The sequence below is a fragment of the Salvelinus namaycush genome, chromosome 3 (genome assembly GCF_016432855.1).
Source record: "Salvelinus namaycush isolate Seneca chromosome 3, SaNama_1.0, whole genome shotgun sequence".
Classification (NCBI taxonomy): Eukaryota; Metazoa; Chordata; class Actinopteri; order Salmoniformes; family Salmonidae; genus Salvelinus; species Salvelinus namaycush.
Window position 1 is genome coordinate 10,121,022 of NC_052309.1, and position 20,000 is coordinate 10,141,021.

The 20,000-nt window shown below is 44.0% G+C and overlaps 2 protein-coding genes and 1 pseudogene across 2 annotated transcripts in view; 1 reads left to right on the top strand and 2 right to left on the bottom strand.

Moving 5' to 3' along the window:
- The window catches only part of LOC120044783 (follistatin-A-like), an 11,185-nt gene extending 10,389 nt beyond the window's left edge, over nucleotides 1–796 (bottom strand). The window contains exon 1 of the mRNA XM_038989456.1: nucleotides 703–796. Within this exon, the coding sequence (XP_038845384.1) occupies nucleotides 703–796 (94 nt within the window). The remainder of the gene's footprint in view (nucleotides 1–702) is intronic.
- A 7,330-nt stretch (nucleotides 797–8,126) lies between these two features.
- Nucleotides 8,127–12,425, top strand: LOC120044784 (annotated as a pseudogene).
- Nucleotides 12,020–20,000, bottom strand: part of LOC120044785 (integrin alpha-2-like) — a 31,736-nt gene continuing 23,755 nt past the window's right edge. Inside the window, exons 19-29 of the mRNA XM_038989458.1 lie at nucleotides 19,836–19,921; nucleotides 18,384–18,525; nucleotides 18,189–18,281; nucleotides 18,001–18,077; nucleotides 17,706–17,892; nucleotides 17,484–17,594; nucleotides 17,209–17,319; nucleotides 14,667–14,780; nucleotides 14,459–14,548; nucleotides 14,155–14,271; nucleotides 12,020–13,543 (exon numbers count right to left, since the gene is read on the bottom strand). Coding sequence (XP_038845386.1) covers nucleotides 13,448–13,543; nucleotides 14,155–14,271; nucleotides 14,459–14,548; nucleotides 14,667–14,780; nucleotides 17,209–17,319; nucleotides 17,484–17,594; nucleotides 17,706–17,892; nucleotides 18,001–18,077; nucleotides 18,189–18,281; nucleotides 18,384–18,525; nucleotides 19,836–19,921 — 1,224 coding nt within the window. The 3' untranslated portion in view covers nucleotides 12,020–13,447. The remainder of the gene's footprint in view (nucleotides 13,544–14,154; nucleotides 14,272–14,458; nucleotides 14,549–14,666; nucleotides 14,781–17,208; nucleotides 17,320–17,483; nucleotides 17,595–17,705; nucleotides 17,893–18,000; nucleotides 18,078–18,188; nucleotides 18,282–18,383; nucleotides 18,526–19,835; nucleotides 19,922–20,000) is intronic.

Sequence of the window (20,000 nt, forward strand, 5' to 3'; positions counted from 1 at the left end):
AAAGTATCGTATGCGCACGCGTATAACGGTAGAGTATTGCCTTATTTGAGCATGCTAAATCTTAAACAACGCCAACTTTTCCCCATAGCACCCTATATCCATTTCACCTTTTTTGTTTAGAGAAAAGTTCTACAATACAGGTTATGCCAAATGTGTTCTGATTGCGTAAAGACCAATAAATCCCAATGCAGCGGGATTTCACCGGAGGACGCAAGGGAGGAGCAGCGTGTACTCACTCACTCCTTGGGACCCACCAGTCCATCTGTCTCAGGCTATCAGCTCAGCTTGTAGGAGAATGACCCACTTGTAAGAGGTATAAGAAGTCACATTGACTAATCTCCGACCTAATTATGCAATAAAGCTTGTACATGTCCGTTTACCAATTGGTCATAGATTTTCTTTCAGACTAGGCCTACCCATGCGTCATTTTATGATTGATCGCATGTTTTGATGAACTACATTAGATCCAACATATTCTGATTTAGACACAATCCCAATCATTCAAGACAAATATGAGCACACAACCCACACAACCCCCACAACCCACACAATAACCCATATTTTCTTATGAGGTATTTGGAAGATACATGTACTGATCAGCTTGGCTGATGCTTCAATGTCGCCTACAATTTGACCTTAAAAAGTTATACCATCCCTACTCAACAATATAACTGGTCACATAATCAATCACAGCATACTCACCCTGAACTTTGTAGTCGTTCATAAAGTGAGTGAACCACATGAAAAGCGCAATCACGCCTTGACGGAGCTGTGGTGTTTGTAGCATCCTAAACATGGGAACGGATGGCATAGTGGCGCGAACGACTGCAGTCCTGACGCGCAGCGGAGAAGTTGTGTCTGTGCGCACGCGATGCAAAGCTCAGTGAGTGACTGTCAAACTGTCTGACTCCGTCTCTCTTTTAAAATCTTTAAGGGTCTCTAGCTAAATATCTGAAGTGGGCGGTCTTCAAATTGGTGGGGTGGGGGATATCTTTTTTGGTATAGTTCTCCCTTCATCAGGTCCTGAACAGTAACTCGACTCTATAGAGTTTCTCAATAGTGAGTGTGCATTAAAGGATTTTAAAGAATGTTTTCGGGGCAGGAGTACTGACGACATTGGTGGGTAAAGAGATTGTCAAGAACACAATGTTGATCAGAGGGCATTCAACACACATGTTTAATTCTGATCGACGGTTGTACCTGTGTCATTAATTGTACACCTACTGAAACGACATTCATTTGCTGTTGTTTGCACAAATATTTTAGTTGCGTAAAATTTCATAACAGCTGTTCTGAGATGTCATTAAAAGTTCGTATGATGCAGTATATTCGTTATCAGAGTTATTCGCAAGAAATACAAATACAATAGGGTTAAATATATGTGAATTTCTATCTCCAAGTGGGCTAGTACACCCACCGGCACACGCCGGTTTTGGTTATGCGTTAATCTTTCTAAGTTCTCCATTGCTGTGGATAGATAGCCTATAAGAAATGATAATAATAGCCACAGGAATACAACCATTCCAATAATAGATTGGTTAGTAGTTTGGCCCTCGCTCTCTGGGGTCAAACATATAAATATAGGCTGTCCAATCCCGTCTACAAAGAGGCTTTTAAAGATAAACATATACATTAGCCAACGCTTAGCTGTTGAGCTGCCTTAGTGTGAATAGCTTCCCCCATATGTCGCAACGCCTTAACAGGTGGCATCTCACATGTGCCACCTCTGGACAGGTAGACTAGATTTACGTCCTCAACCATAAAGGCTCTGCTTTCAAATTGTGATATCGTGCGCCCTCCATTGGTAGACATCTAGAACTGCACCTCACCTGGTCCAGTGTCTGAGTGCTTGTGCCAAGGGTGTGCCAAGAGAGCAATGATTTTGTGATAGTTGAAATTATCGAATCGAATGACCTAACCTCTAATAATCAGTTAAATGGTTAAATTGACATTTCTAACGTTTTGCAGCCGATACATATTAGTCAGAGTTTATATAGGCTAAACCTCAAATAGCAACACAACATAGACAGAATAAGAAGTGAGCATGGCATATCAACTATGCATGATAGAGGGGAAAATGTGGTTTCAAATTTTCTTTATGGCATAATTTTGATTTGTTTGGGTCTAGCCTACATGCGTTAGGGTGACATCTAGTGGTCTGTCCGCTAGAATGATATTGGAGTGAATGTGTACGCCTCCTATTTCCTGCATACCAGTCAGCTGACTGCGAGGATGAGCGACTGGGGAGGTAAATACACATGGTCCAGGGTCTGGCAGTAATAACATAGTAGCCTACATTAATTTGATCAATTTTGCGGATACAACTTCATTCATGACTACCGAAGTAAGCGCAACAGGCTGTTTAAGAGTGTTGAGCTGTCACTGTCATGTTGGAGAGTTCTGCAAATACTGGTTTCAAATAGCCTGGCAAATGAACGCTCTTAAACAGCCTATTGCGCTAATTTGAAACCAGTATTTGCAGAACTCTCCAACATGACAGTGACAGCTCAAGGTTTATCTGAATTGTTTGCGTCTCTGTCATGAGTGGAACTACAATTGATTAGTGTCTTGCTGTCTTTACGTTTATAATAGATGTCAGTGTTGTATTTCGCCAAAAGTGCTGAGTTGACGGGACACAAATCAGAGTGTCACGGTTTTCTAACGTAGAACCCAGAAGCAGACCAGGACAAGGAGAGTAAGACGAAGGTGAGTATTTATTTACAAGTTTAAGTGTAGAGATAGAAAGATCCAGGTAGCGGAGCGGGCAGCGGAGTTGAGTTGAGGGGATTGAATTGGCAGATCCAATGGAGTAACAGAAGCCACCGACGACCAGGTAGGGATGGAATGAGTGTTCCGGGTGAATGACTGTAGACAGAGAGAACGGAGGTAAGTTCAAGGCAAGCAAGACGTACAAAACAAACTCTATCAAAATGGAGGCTGATACGCTGGCACGACATACTGTTCATGGCTAACGATCCGGCAGGGAATGGATGTCAGGTCAGAGCTTATGAAGTGGAGGGATAATGATCAGGACCAGGTGTGCAGATAGCTGATGGGATACAGGTGCGGGTAATCAGAGATCTCCCAACTAGCTACGTCGTCCGGCAACCAGACAGGGTGCGTTCCAGGACACCGGAAAAACACTCCAGGACAGAACACAGGCAAAAACAGACTCAGGAAACGGGATTCGTGACAGTACCCCCCCTCCGACGAACGCCACCGGGCGGACTACCCGGAGCGCCAGGGTGGAGGCGGTAGAAGTCACGAAGCAGGTCAGCATCAAGGATCTGACACCGAGGAATCCAACTCCTCTCCTCTGGGCCATATCCTTCCCAATCCACGAGGTACTGGAACCCTCGACCCCGCCGTCTGGAGTCCATGATGCGGCGCACCGTGTAGACAGGACCACCTCCGATCATCCGAGGAGGAGGAGGACGAGGAGGAGGGGGCAGAGGACTGAGGAGAACCGGCTTGAGGCAGGAGACATGAAAGGTGGGGTGTACTCTAAGCGTTGCAGGCAACTTCAGTCGAACCACAACAGGATTAATGATTCTCTCCACCACAAACGGACCAATGAACTTCTGTGACAGTTTCCTCGACTCAGTCCGTAGAGGAAGATCCCGTGTAGCCAACCAAACCTTATCTCCGACGGTATAAGCGGGGGCAGGAATACGGCGACGATTCGCCTGGATCTGATACCGGTCAGAAACTCTAAGGAGGGCCTTCCTGGCCCGATGCCAGGTCCGGTGGCAACGACGAATGTGGGCCTGGACAGAGGGAACCGAGAGATCCCTCTCCTGAGAAGGAAACAAGGGAGGTTGGTAACCATACAGGCACTGGAAGGGAGACATCCCAGTGGCAGATGAAGGGAGAGTATTATGGGCATACTCGACCCATGGTAACTGAGAGGACCAAGAGGTGGGATCAGAGGAGACAAGACAGCGCAGCGTGGACTCCATCTTCTGGTTGGCTCTCTCCGCCTGACCATTAGATTGGGGGTGAAAACCCGATGTGAGACTGACTGTAGCTCCAATGGCCAAACAGAAAGATCTCCAGACAGCAGAGGTAAACTGAGGACCACGGTCAGAAACAATGTCACTGGGCAATCCGTGGACCCTGAAAACCTCCCTAACAAGGATCTCGGACGTCTCAGTGGCAGATGGAAGCTTGGAGATGGGGACAAAGTGAGCGAACTTGCTGAATCTGTCCACAATGGTCAGAATGACCGTGTTCCCACCAGAAGAGGGCAACCCCGTGACAAAGTCCAGGGCCAGATGCGACCAAGGTCGCCGGGGAATAGGTAGGGGGTGAAGAAGCCCAGAGCTGGGCCGATTGGTACTCTTATTCTGCGCACAAACAGGACAAGCGGCAACAAACCTCCGGGTATCTTCTCCCATGGCAGGCCACCAAAAACATCTGCGCAGTAGCGCCATAGTCCGGGCAACGCCAGGGTGACAAGCTATCTTGCTGGCGTGGGACCACTGAAGGACATCAGAACGGACCGACTCAGGCACGAACAACCGACCGGGTGGACCGTTACCGGGGCCGGGCTGCGTCCGAAGGGCCGCCATCACATCCTCCTCAATCCTCCATGTAACGGCTCCCACGACAAGGTTCTGGGGAAGAATCGTCTCAGTCTTGGCCCCACTCTCCTCCGTCTTGGAGAACATCCGGGACAAGGCGTCCGCCTTGCCGTTCTTCGACCCAGGTCGGAACGTCAGGGAAAAATTGAAACGTCCAAAAAACAAAGCCCACCTGGCCTGACGGGAGTTGAGACGTTTAGCCGATTGCACGTAAGCCAGATTCTTGTGGTCAGTCCAGACCACAAACGGTTGCTCCGCTCCCTCCAGCCAGTGACGCCACTCCTCCAAGGAAAGCTTCACAGCGAGAAGCTCCCGGTTACCCACATCGTAGTTTCTCTCAGCTGGTGAAAGACGACAAGAGTAGAAGGCGCAAGGATGGAGTTTACCGTCAGTGGAGCTACGCTGGGACAGGATGGCGCCCACCCCCACATCAGACGCGTCCACCTCAACAAACTGACGGGAAGTGTCAGGTTGAGAGAGAATCGGGGCGTTGGTGAATCGGCTCTTCAAGTTCAGAAATGCTCGGTCTGCCTCAGGAGTCCAACAGAAAGTTCTGGTGCAAGACGTCAGAGCAGTTAAAGGGGCGGCCACCCGGCTGTAATCACGGATAAACCTCCGATAGAAGTTCGCAAACCCCAGGAATCTCTGGAGCTGCAATCTCGTACCGGGCTGGGCCCAATCCCGAACCGCCCGAACCTTCTCTTGGTCCATCTTGATCTCTCCCCTGGAGATGATGTACCCGAGGAAGGACGTAGTGTGGGCGTGAAAATCACACTTTTCAGCCTTCACGAACAGGCGGTTCTCCAATAACCGCTGCAGGACCTGCTTAACATGCTGGATGTGGCTGGAAAGCTCCTTGGAGAAAATAAGGATGTCATCCAGGTAAACGAACACAAACAGACCGATCATATCCCTCAGCACGTCATTCACCAAACCTTGGAACACTGCTGGAGCGTTGGAAAGTCCAAACGGCATCACCTGATACTCGAAATGTCCCATAGGTGTATTGAACCCAGTCAACCACTCGTCCCCCTCTTTGATCCGAACCAGATGATACGCATTGCGTAGATCAAGCTTCGTAAACACAGTAGCACCCTGTAAAGAGTCGAAAGCGGAGCTCATCAAGGGCAAGGGGTACTTGTTCTTGACCGTAATATCATTCAACCCCCGATAATCAATACACGGTCGAAGAGAGCCATCCTTCTTACTCACAAAAAAAAAATCCAGCTCCCAGGGGTGATGACGAGGGACAAATGAGACCTGCAGCCAGAGACTCCTTTATGTAGGTCTCCAGGGCTTCCCGCTCAGGTCGAGAGATACTGTATAACCGTCCCTTGGGAAAGGCAGCTCCAGGGAACAGATTAATCGCACAATCATAAGGTCGGTGGGGAGGAAGTGACTGAGCCTTCTGCTTACTGAACACCTCACCCAACTCGTGATATGTTTCAGGAACCAGGGACAAATCAGGAGGAGCAGACTCACTGACCCGACTGGGGACAGCCTGAGAACAGGCAGTCCTGAGGCAGTTAGCATGGCACTCAATGCTCCAACTAGTTACCTTTCCAGTCACCCAATCGAACGAGGGATTGTGTTCTCTTAGCCAGGGGTATCCAAGAACCAGAGGAACATGGGGGGAAGGCAAAATGAAAAAAGAAATAACCTCTGAATGATTCCCCGACAACAACATCTTAACCGGTTCAGTCCTCATAGTGATCCGTGCCAGACTACTGCCGTTCAGAGTGGTTGCTTCAATGGCTTCCGGTAATTGCTCCTTGGAAAGCCCCAGCTGTTCCACTAAGTCGGCATCAATGAAGCTGTCATCGGCACCTGAATCGATGAAAGCGTTAATCGCTAAACTCTGATTCTTATTTATGAGGGTAGCAGGAAAATGAGGTCTGACGGGGCTCTTGAGAGGTTGAAACTGGCTCGCTAACAAACCTCCCAAACTTAACGAGCCGAGCAGTTTAACGGGCGCTGAGGACAAACGGAGATGTAATGTTTCGAGCTACCACAGTAGAGGCAGCTGTTGGTCTCATGTCTACGTTGGCGCTCGTCCTTAGTTAACCCGTGCCGCCCCACTTGCATAGGTTCAGGATCTGGCGGCAGGACTCCTCCACTAATCCCGTGTGGGGAAACATGATTAACACCTTCTGGTCCACCTGACCCGAATGGTAACCGAGTAGCTGATTGATTGGACGGGACCCACTGCTTCTCCCTCCTTCTCTCTCGAACTCTGTTATCCACCCTAATAGCTAATGCGACCAAACTGTCCAGGTCACAAGGCTCCGGATAGGAGATCAGCTCATCCTTGAGTTGCTCCGACAACCCCTGGTAAAAAGCCGCTTGTAGTGCCTCCTCATTCCACCCACTCTCCACAGCCAATGTCCGGAACTCAATCACAAAGTCTGCCACGTAACGAGCTCCTTGGCGAAGAGAGAACAAACGCTTAGCTGCGTCCTTACCTCGGACTGGATGGTCAAAAAGTTCTCTCATCTCTGCCGTGAACTCCTGGTATGACGCCATGCAGGTGTCCTGTTGTTCCCAAACAGCTGAAGCCCATTCCAAAGCTCTAACACGCAGCAGTTCAATAACAACAGCTATCCTAGCCTTGTCTATGGCGTAAGAGTGGGGCTGCAGATCAAACACTAAACCACACTGCATAAGAAATGAACGGCATCTTCCCAAATCCCCTTCGTACTTATCAGGCGTCGGTACCTTGGGCTCACGGAAGGAAACCGCTCCAGAAGCGGCAGGTGAGAGGGGTGAAACAGGTGGTGGAGGATCCGTCGGCAAACTGAGCTGATCCTGGATACTCGTCAAGCTAGCAGAGAAATTCCGGACTGAAATCGCTATCTCCTGTAGCGCCGTGCTGTGTTGTCCCAATATCTTCTCCTGATGGGTAATGGCATGGCGAACGGATTCCAGGTCCGCTGGGTTCATTCCTGGCCGGATCGTTCTGTCACGATTTTCTAACGTAGAACCCAGAAGCAGACCAGGACAAGGAGAGTAAGACGAAGGTGAGTATTTATTTACAAGTTTAAGTGTAGAGATAGAAAGATCCAGGTAGCGGAGCGGGCAGCGGAGTTGAGTTGAGGGGATTGAATTGGCAGATCCAATGGAGTAACAGAAGCCACCGACGACCAGGTAGGGATGGAATGAGTGTTCCGGGTGAATGACTGTAGACAGAGAGAACGGAGGTAAGTTCAAGGCAAGCAAGACGTACAAAACAACAAAACAAACTCTATCAAAATGGAGGCTGATACGCTGGCACGACATACTGTTCATGGCTAACGATCCGGCAGGGAATGGATGTCAGGTCAGAGCTTATGAAGTGGAGGGATAATGATCAGGACCAGGTGTGCAGATAGCTGATGGGATACAGGTGCGGGTAATCAGAGATCTCCCAACTAGCTACGTCGTCCGGCAACCAGACAGGGTGCGTTCCAGGACACCGGAAAAACACTCCAGGACAGAACACAGGCAAAAACAGACTCAGGAAACGGGATTCGTGACACAGAGACGATCAGGGTCCTTTCAGAACTGATGAACCTTGAGCTGTGGGAGGACCTTGTCAACAGACACCCCAGGTAAATAAGAGACCATACAAGTTGAATTCGAAGAGCTATTTTTCGTTTAACTCATGATGTAATGTATTGTCTTTATTCCCCAGACTGTTTGCCGTGCACCATTCATTTGTTTTGGCTGTGCGTCAGGAGTATGTGACCCTTGGGGACCAGCGCAAGAGCCTGAGGGACGGTGGCGAGGTTGCTGTCATTCCACCTCTAAGGGGGGGATAAATAGGCCTTTTAATTCAGGTGAGACATGTTGCTGTCAACAATAGCCTACCAGAACTCAAACACACAATAGTTAATTACACCATCTCAGAATATCGAGGTGAATTCTGATCTCAATTTCATCTAGTGTATAGTTTATTTTTCCAGCAGAAATCTATCTATCTCCACCAATTTCAGTTTTACTTATATGACCCCCTGACTGCTTATTTTTAGCTTCCTCATCCCTCATTCCTAACACAGAGATGTCTAAGGAAGGAGGAAGGGGTCCGAGGGACCTGGTCAAGGTGACCCATGACAAGTTCTCTGTGGATGCAGTGTCAGACTCCTCACCGGCCCCTCCTGTGGTGCTATTTCCATCTTCATAGGTGAGTAGGGACTTTACACATATCTCATCTTCATATACAGTACCAGTCAAAAGTTTGGACACGCCTTCTCATTCAAGGGTTTTTCTTTATTTTTACTATTTTCTACATTGTAGAATAGTAGTGAAGACATCAAAACTATGAAATAACACATATGGAATCATGTAGTAACCAAAAAAAGGGTTCTCACGAGGACCGCTCTCACGAGGACTGCCACAGGAAAGGAAGACCCAGAGTTACCTCTGCTGCAGAGGATAAGTTCATTAGAGTTACCAGCCTCAGAAATTGCAGCCCAAATAAATGCTTCACAGAGTTCAAGTAACAGACACATCTCAACATCAACTATTCAGAGAAGACCGTGTGAATCAGGCCTTCATGGTCGAATTGTTGCAAAGAAACCACTACTAAAGGACACCAAAAAGAAGAAGAGGCTTGCTTGGGCCAAGAAACACAAGGAATGGATATTAGACTGGTGTCCTTTGGTCTGATGAGTCCAATTTCAGGGACGACAAGGAACAATTTTGAGGGGAAGAAGGTGGTGCAGTTGGAGTATGAAGCCTATGTCCCCATGGCCCAATCAGAACTCAGGAAGATCTACACAGACATCAGGGCAAGATGGCCCACTGTCAGGCACATCTGTGTCCATCATCGACTGGGGTGAGCTTCACACCACTCTCCTTGTCACATTCCTGGTAAACTAACTAGCTAACTAACTAACTATCTACCTAATAACAGTGTTGTAACTCTGAGACAGTAACTATGTTACTATGTGAGACTATGTGTGGGGAACTGTAACTTTATGAGAGACTGCTACAAGACTAAGTTTATTCTTCTGTTTTCCAGGCTGGTGCCTGTGAATGAGGCCAGTGTGATCATCGGCATCTCATCTCCTCACCGAGGGAACTCTCTGGAGGCAGTGCAGTTCTGTATAGACACCCTGAAAGCCACCCTGTCCATTCGGAAGAAGGTAAAAACACCCTGAAAGCCACCGTGCCCATTCGGAAGAAGGTAAAAACACCCTGAAAGCCACCCGGTCCATTCGGAAGTAGGTAAAAACACCCTGAAAGCCACCGTGCCCATTCGGAAGAAGGTAAAAACACCCTGAAAGCCACCCTGTCCATTCGGAAGAAGGTAAAAACACCCTGAAAGCCACCCTGTCCATTCGGAAGAAGGTAATAACACCCTGAAAGCCACCGTGCCCATTCGGAAGAAGGTAAAAACACCCTGAAAGCCACCCTGTCCATTTGGAAGAAGGTAAAAACACCCTGAAAGCCACCCTGTCCATTCGGAAGTAGGTAAAAACACCCTGAAAGCCACCCTGTCCATTCGGAAGAAGGTAAAAACACCCTGAAAGCCACCCTGTCCATTCGGAAGAAGGTAAAAACACCCTGAAAGCCACCCTGTCCATTCGGAAGAAGGTAATAACACCCTGAAAGCCACCGTGCCCATATGGAAGAAGGTAAAAACACCCTGAAAGCCACCCTGTCCATTCGGAAGAAGGTAAAAACACCCTGAAAGCCACCCTGTCCATTCGGAAGAAGGTAAAAACACCCTGAAAGCCACCGTGCCCATTCGGAAGAAGGTAAAAACACCCTGAAAGCCACCCTGTCCATTCGGAAGTAGGTAAAAACAGCCTGAAAGCCACCGTGCCCATATGGAAGAAGGTAAAAACACCCTGAAAGCCACCCTGTCCATTCGGAAGAAGGTAAAAACACCCTGAAAGCCACCCTGTCCATTCGGAAGTAGGTAAAAACACCCTGAAAGCCACCCTGTCCATTCGGAAGAAGGTAAAAACACCCTGAAAGCCACCGTGCCCATATGGAAGAAGGTAAAAACACCTGATCATGTAGTTACAGACAGATAATCTAATATATAATAATAATATAATAATATATGCCATTTAACAGATCTTTTATCCAAATGCGACTTAGTCATGCGTGCATACAGTATGGGTGGTCCTGGCAATCAAAGCAACTTTCCTGGCGTAGCAAGCACCATGATCTACCAACTGAGATACAAACACCATGCTCTACCTACTGAGTTACAAACACCATGATCTACCAACTGAGTTACAAACACCATGATCTACCAACTGAGTTACAAACACCATGATCTGCCAACTGAGTAATAAACACCATGATCTACCAACTGAGATACAAACAACATGATCTACCAACTGAGTTACAAACACCATGATCTACCAACTGAGTTACAAACACCATGCTCTACCTACTGAGTTACAAGCGCCATGATCTACCAACTGAGTTACAAACACAATGATCTACCAACTGAGTTACAAGCACCATGATCTACCAACTGAAATACAGATGACCAGTTATTGTCATCACGGAAATGCTATATGTGTTAATACAATGTTGTTACAGTATTATAGTAATAATTACATTTTTACTACACAGGTATAAGAGCAACTTAATGTAAAGTGTTTACAAAATGTATGTATGGTGTACTTGGTACAATGCTCTGCATAATGATCACAAGGCATAGGTTATTCATTAAGTAAGAGTTGCGTGAAACTAATCATTGTTAAGTGACAGACACGGCTCCAGAGCCTGTCTGAAGCCTGTCTGAAGCCTGTCTGACACAGTTTGAATATGTGCATTATGCTGAATTCATAACCAAGTGAGAAGGTGGTATTTACCACATTGGACTTGGAATAATCTAATTGAACGCCCCTCCAACTGGTAATTACTAGTGGGTAACTTCTATCATCCTGATCACAGACTTCTCCTACATGCTGATCTCTGACAGGACCTACTAAAGAAATTACCTCTATAACAGAATTCTAGGCAGTTTAATGTAACAACAAAACATTTAGTCATAAAAAGCTATCTATTAATATGTTTCTTTAACATTATAATTTGTTTAATATCATGATAGCTGTGGTTTAAGGTTGACGCAGCTTGTTGGCCATTAGCCAATCAGCGTTTCTCAATGAGTTCAAAGCACATGAATGCATCCAACTGCTATTTACGAATTCTCAACTGGTAATTACCACCTTCCACTTGGTTATGAACGCAGCATTAGTTCAACGGGAAGCTAACACTGGGGGATTTTTTCTGTCTTTGATAGGAGGTGTATGAAGCTGACGAGTCCTGTTGGAAAGAGAGCAAGGAGTGCCAGTGGACAGGACAGAGTTGACCTCTGACCTCATCTAGGAGCTTTTCTTTGACAAATATTATATCACACACAGTATCAGTAAATCTAAAGCTGTCCAAAACAATACAAAAATGAAGTCATTCACACCTTTATGTATGTAAACTTTTAATGAAATAAAATTCCCCATCAGCATATTTACAACACAAAATCAAAAGGTTCAATGAACACAATAACATTGTCATAAAAAAAATGAATGCTCGAAAATCGTAATGAATGAAGTGGTATGTACCCTTTGAAATAACACCTGTAAAAATATCAGTGCAAAAATATATGTCATAAACATTATCTCAGAGAGTTTACTCTTTGCTACCGTCTGTATCCTACAATGAATTAGTTGCTGTTGTTTCTCTCAATCATGATACAATGACTGTACAAAATAAACAGATTAACCGGTAAGTGCTTCGAACATTGCATTTTCACCATAGCTATGTAAGGAATAAGTAAAACACTTGTTTAAGTGTTATGTTTTATCTATTGATAATAAAGTATTTGAATGATACATATTTAATATAGAAACCACACAATAAATATACTTATTTTCTACACATTCAATAACTCTGCCTTTCTTTGATTAATATCACTACATTTTTACAAATAGTACAATGAATAAATTTTTACATTAATCTGATGTATATTCTAAAGACAGCATCTTCACAGTGTCTCCCAAGGCAGTTGTATGGCTGGGGTAATTATACAGCGTTGTCTCTGTAAAACAGTGACTGAGATACTCAAAGCCAGGAAGTGCCTCAGTGAAAGTAGAAAAGATGGGTTGTTGATGTTCTGTTATTATTTTGATATTCAAGTAAATTTCTCTTTCACAAATAAGGATGCCTCGGCATCAACATAATGCCAAACTCCTCCCACTGCAATGTAAAGCACCGAGAACGTCATATGCTAGCATATGATAACATGCTATGATATGATAACGTCCATAATCTCTCATGTGTAAACTATTGTCTATATCCATTTGAAAGGCTATTTACAGTATACTACTGTGCTTTTCAACAATTGATATCAATAACATCAATTGATATGACAAATTACTCTACACAAGCTTCTTACTCAACAATAGGCCTCAACAATTCCGTGAACATACATAAAAAGGAATACCAGTACTGAAGTATGAATTCGGCCAGCAAAAATGCACCGTAGATAAATAACTTCCCTATGGAGGATCCAAGATGGCCGACATAACGGGGTCTTCGCTTGGAAGTGTTTGGTGGTTAGAGAATCATGTTACCTTCACTAATAAAATCTGTTGTCTCTTTGGTCCCAATCAAGACACACTCTCTAACATGCTCAAACAATGTGTTTCTGTTCACTCCAAGCAATCGTTCACTCCACAACCAAAACCATGTTAAAGTCACCACCCAAACAGCCCCTTCCACTAACAAGCCATTTGATCAATATGTATGAACAAATCACGTTTGTTCAGTTTGTGTGTGGTTGTGGTTGTGGTCTTTGGTCATTGTGTTCTCAGTCTGTTGGCACATTGTGGTTTCTAAGATGGGTTCTTTCCTGCGCCTGGTTCTCACGCTGCTGCGTTCTCCTGCAGACCCTCGGTCTCCGCCTGGTCTTCATCAGTGTTTTTCATCAGCTGCTGGTACTTTCTCCTGAAGAAACCAAACTGGGAGGAGAGACAGAGCGAGAGTGAGACAGAGGGAGAGAAAGGCACACAAACAGAAGACGTGAAGGAAGAATAAGAGATGACACAGGAGTATTTCATGTTTCACGTTTTTAATGACACATGCACAAGTGCCCGTGAAATGCCTTTCTTGCAAGCTCCAAACCTAACAATGCAGTAATCAATATCAATGTAACACTAAATATAACATGGTAGAACAAAAACACACGCTAAGCAATAAGAACATGACAAAGTAAGAAGCTACGCTGCCCTCCATAATAATTGAGACAGTGAAGCATTTTTTACATTTTTACATTTTGGCTCTATACTTCAAAAGTTTGGATTTGAAATCAAACAATGACCATGAGGTTAAAGTGCAGACAAATCCAAACCTTTGGAGTATAGAGCCAAAACAAGAAAAAATGCTTCACTGTCCTTATAATTACGGAGAGCGCTGTATATACAGGGTCAGTTCTAATACCATATTTACAATGTGGAAGGATACTGAGGTAAGGCTAGCTGGTCTTTTTAGGATAGCTCAGAGCATCTGCTATTTTTCAGTAGTTCAGTATAAGAGAGTTTTACATCATAAAGTGCAAAAGACTGGCACATACCTTCCAAAGCAGGCCAATGACGAGAGCCAATAGAAGCAGGCCTCCAATCACACTGCCCACAATAACGCCTACAGGGATCTCCCCTTTCACCCCTGGTTTACTGATGGTGACGCCAACCTGCAGACAGGTCAGGAGACAGATGACAGTGTTCAGGAGAAGACAGGATGTTTCACACCAGCAGTCAGGCAATACAAGGAGTGTAGCTGTTAATATGCTGGTCATCTAAACACATTGAACTTGTACAAATTGAACTTGTACAAACATTAAGGTGTATTGAAATGTATTTGATGTATTAGTCCAGTACCGTCAGGTGCTTGTGAGAGATGACCAGCAGTTCAGGTTGAGAAGTCTCTATCTCTGTGCTCACAGTCAGCACAGTGGACTGGAATGAGGACTGCTCAGAGACAACACAAGAGGAGGATTAATGAGGTGATGTCTGGACACCATTAAAGAGGAGGAGAAGCAAGCATGTAAATGATGAGGAACAGATTAATTTGTCTATCTATACTTACAGCAGCAAAGGTACCGTTCCATATCCGTGTGGTCACGTTCACAAAGAAATCGCTCATCATCCCCATGTCTTTCAGGACACATTTCATAGGCTGGCACTTGGCTGTCTTACAGTTCTGGAAGAATCCGAAAACAATAGATGGGTAATTCCAACCATGCGGGGCCTTTTCTGTACCGAGGAAATATCACTTCTTATTTAGTGTAAAATGTGGAGTACAAAAGGCTTTAAATATAAGGTCAGGTGTCCTTTACCTTAAAAAAACAAAAATAAGGAACTTGAAAGGGAATTTTCTGCATTTTGAACACTTTGTTTCAGTGGATGTAGGTGTTTTTGCCATGTCCTCGCGTGTTATTCATCAACTTCCACAAGAAATATAAGCCTTAAAGTAATAACATAATTAAAATCTTTCTTCATTATTTTATAGCCCTATTTAAATTCTCTCTCATCAATAATGTTTTTTTCCCTCATGATTATTGTATTTATTATTATTTTATTTAAGATTTGCTGAGTGTCCCTGATATCCCTTTCCACCCTGTTAGTTTGTTTTAATTCTCCATTTACGAAAACAACCCCTTCATACAATGACACCACATTCAGGAAGTGTTTTAATTCTCCATTTACAAAAACAACCCCTTCCTACAATGACACCACATTCAGGAAGTGTTGTAATTCTCCATTTAAGAAAACAACCCCTTCCTACAATGACACCACATTCAGGAAGTGTTGTAATTCTCCATTTACGAAAACAACCCCTTCCTACAATGACACCACATTCAGGAAGTGTTGTAATTCTCCATTTACGAAAACAACCCCTTCCTACAATGACACCACATTCAGGAAGTGTTGTAATTCTCCATTTACGAAAACAACCCCTTCCTACAATGACACCACATTCAGGAAGTGTTGTAATTCTCAATTTAAGAAAACAACCCCTTCCTACAATGACACCACATTCAGGAAGTGTTGTAATTCTCCATTTAAGAAAACAACCCCTTCCTACAATGACACCACATTCAGGAAGTGTCATCATTTCTTTGGTGGGACAACAATAGTGCTGTCACCCCGACCTAACCAAATAGAGAATAAAACGGCTCTCTAAGGGCAGGCTAGAAGTGCAAAGCTAAATAAATGTAAACACTCAGCTTTATCTAGTCTTCCATGTTTCATGTTGTTAGTCTGTATGTCCCACTCATACATGTACACCCTGCTAGGCTTAATTATAGAGAAAAATCAACCACATTTCAAAATGTTAAAATATGTTTGATAGAGAAGTTAAAATCCTGTTCAAGTGTTCAACATTATGCTAGCTCAAACTTGCTTGCTCACAGAGCTATGGCTAATTTGAACAAAGATGGCGTTGACAGACATGACAGCACTGCTTCTAGCTCCTAAGCAACTTTGCAGTATTTTTCTTTTTTGTGTGTCATTTCTTGGCCATCACTAGCCGGCTACCACCTGGTAACTCAACCCTGCACATTAGAGGCTGCTGCCTTATGTACATGGAATCACTGGTCACTTTAATAATGGAACACTAGTCACTGTAATAATGGAACACTAGCCACTGTAATAATGGAACACTAGTCACTGTAATAATGGAACACTAGTCACTGTAATAATGGAACACTAGTCACTGTAATAATGGAACACTAGTCACTGTAATAATGGAACACTAGTCACTGTAATAATGGAACACTAGTCACTGTAATAATGGAACACTAGTCACTGTAATAATGTTACATACTGCTTTACTCATTTCATATGTATATACTGTATTCTACTGTATTTTAGTCAATGCCACTCCAACATTGCTCGTCCTAAAATGTATATATTTCTTAATTCCATTCTTTTACTTTTAGATGTGTGCGTATTGTTGTGAATTGTTAGATACTACTGCAATGTTGGAGCTAGGAACACAAGCATTTCACTACACCCACAATAACATATGCTAAATATGTGTATGTGACCAATAACATTTGATTTTGATTTGATTTGAATTTGGGCTCCAAATGTCCACCCTGTTAGGATTATGCACCTGACAGGTTATAAAAAGAACCTGAAAAAACAAATAAGTGCTTGAGCTTGACCAATATGTTTTTCAATATGTCCTTTTTTCTGATTAGAATGCTATTTTTCTTTTAAATATATATACCTTTTCCTCAAAGGTTATGAGTTCCAAAAGGCACCGCATCGTAGGAATGACCCTGACATGCATTCAGAGGAGATCATTAGATGTAAAACTGTGAACCATCGTAGGAATGACCCTGACATGCATTCAGAGGAGATCATTAGATGTAAAACTGTGAACCATCGTAGGAATGACCCTGACATGCATTCAGAGGAGATCATTAGATGTAAAACTGTGAACCATCGTAGGAATGACCCTGATATGCATTCAGAGGAGATCATTAGATGTAAAACTGTGAACCATCGTAGGAATGACCCTGACATGCATTCAGAGGAGATCATTAGATGTAAAACTGTGAACCTATCTTTGTCTCTCTCTGTCACAAAAAATACACACAGAAATGCACACACAAACACACCAGCTCCTCTGTGCCCATGAGGTTCTCCTTGGAGAAGGATGGTGTGTAAGGCTTCTCACTGATCTTCAGAGGATTGACGAGGCTGGCTACTTCACAGCTAACATCTCCAGCCTGCAGAACAACAAGAGGGCAACAGTCAATCTCTTTAAAATATAACTAAGTCCATCAGAAAGTAATTCTTGCCAGATTCTCCCCATCAAACCTGGGATTTGAACCAGCAACCCTGGGCCATGCCTAGTTATTTAGAGACAGGTTGACTGGTTATTTTTACTCACAGGTGAAGTGTTGACTCCTGTCACATACAGTAATGGGTTGCCTCCTGCTGTATCGCTGGGCAGTGAGACTGTGAGGTAGGCAATATTCACTGGGAAATTCCCTGTAGAAACCTGAACAGAAGAGAAAACACTTGTCTTACCATTTCTACCACAAGGGGGGGAAGTATTTTACCACAGACTGACACATTATGACTGTGTACCTGTTTGTGCATTATTTCTCACCTTCAGAGAGAATTTTAACTCAGGGCCGATGTCATTGAAAGTATTCACTGTGGTCTTCACCTCATTGTCCATGTCAACCACGTAGAAATTGAGATTTGCTTCCCTGGAGAGAGCGATCTCTGAGTCATAGTGGACAGGGATTGAGATAGAGGCTTGGTTGTCTGAGGGGTTCACCTCTGTGCTGTCACTGTAATAAGCACATGCAATCAATCAATCAGTCATGTAACAGAAGATCCATAGGACTAAGAGAGATTACTATGTAATCAACAAACAAGCAAGTTCTGTGTACTCCTACCTTAGAGCTTCAAAGCTCACGTCTGCTTCGGTCTGCAGTTGATTCAGGTTGAAGTCAAAGTTGATTACGAATGTCACCTGCAGGGAACAGATGTGTATTGTTTAGGAAACGACAACCCTGGCTGACATGGAGAGAGAGAGAGAGCTACACACACGCCCATAGTCTTTCTGTTTGTCGTCAGGTCTTACCTCCTGGTTCTTCCTTAAAGCTGGGTATCCCACCTGGCACGAGAGGCTACGAGTCTCTCGGGTGGAGCTACACTTCACCTCTGTTTCATCACTCTGAAATTAATCATACAATTTTAGGGAATGTTTACTGATAAATATGCAAATAGTCATCCTATAGTGGGTGTCATGCTAAAAATCAAAGAGGCTGATCCATACTGGAGGGGTGATGGAGGCGTAGAAGAGGTTTTTGGAGTATGTGGCCATGACTCGGGTGTTGTATGCATTCTCCTTCTTGTTGGTCACAGACACAGTGAAGGACAGCCTTTTGTTCTTAAAGCTGACCAACATCTTAGATGAGCTGTAAAACACAACACTCATTTTACTCAAAACAATACAGAGGGGGTAAGAATGAATGTTAAAATATACCTGCAGTATGGGAGTGGGACTGTTCCAGTGCTTTATAATGAAGACAATATATAATGATGGGGTGAGACTGTTCCAGTGCTTTATAATGAAGACAATATATAATGATGGGGTGAGACTGTTCCAGTGCTTTATAATGAAGACAATATATAATGATGGGGAATCCTTTAACAGTGTCACCATTAACTGGAGCAGTGAAAATAAAATATATCATGCTCTGATTGGCCGAGGTGCTGTCTGTCTGTCTGTCTGTCTGTCTGTCTGTCTGTCTGTCTGTCTGTCTGTCTGTCTGTCTGTCTGTAATGTCTGTCTGTAATGTCTGTCTGTAATGTCTGTCTGTTTGTCTGGTCTGTAATGTCTGTCTGTAATGTCTGTCTGTCTGTCTGGTCTGTAATGTATGTCTGTAATGTCTGTCTGTACTGTCTGTCTGTCTGGTCTGTAATGTCTGTCTGTCTGTAATGTCTGTACTGTCTGTCTGGTCTATAATGTCTGTCTGCCTGTAATGTCTGTATGTCTGTCTGGTCTGTAATGTCTGTCTGTCTATTCTGTAATGTCTGTCTGTCTGTTCTGTAATGTCTGTCTGTCTGTCTCGTCTGTAATGTATGTCTGTCTGTTCTGTACTGTCTGTTCTGTACTGTCTGTTCTGTATTGTCTGCCTGCCTGTCTGTCTGTCTGTGTGTCTGTACTGTGTGTCTGTACTGTGTGTCTGTACTGTCTGTACTGTTTGTATCATAATGACTCGCTGGGATTCAAACAAATCGCACTGCACTTAACTGTTAAAGGTAATTATATTTGAGTCGACATCCAGAGTGTTTACTGTAAATGATATCATGTCAGGGAAATTGATTTTAAATGTCAAGTTCAGTACAATGTTGCTACATTGTGGTGTGTTTGAATCCAGGCCTCTGTCTTTCAATTTATGAAACAATCTGAATGTATTTTCTTTAACCAGCAAGGCTTGATAGAGGAAGTTTATTCCCACTAAAGCTGACCAGCAGAACAGAAAATGACTTATTTGTCCGGTCCCACAGAAAAACATTTTGGAATACTGTGTTTGTTATTCATGAGATCTTATAGGGAGTGTTAATTTCTGATTTCTTATTTCATTTTGTTTGTTGTGTTTCACATGCTTTGGCAATGTAAACATATGTTTCCGCTATGCCAATAAAGGCCAGGTAGCCTGCACCATTGAGCGCCGTGTTCAGTATGGATTTACTATGCTGGATTGAGAGTGTCAGATCTCACCTGGGAATCATCTCTCCTTTCTTGACGTTCAAGAGCAGATCACTCTCACACAGCTCATCAGAGCCACAGTCTTTGGAGAATGGGATCTGTGTTAAGTGTTGAGAGAGACATGACACTCTGTTTAGGGGTTGAATTGGGAATTCAGATGTGGAGGTGCCCTATCCC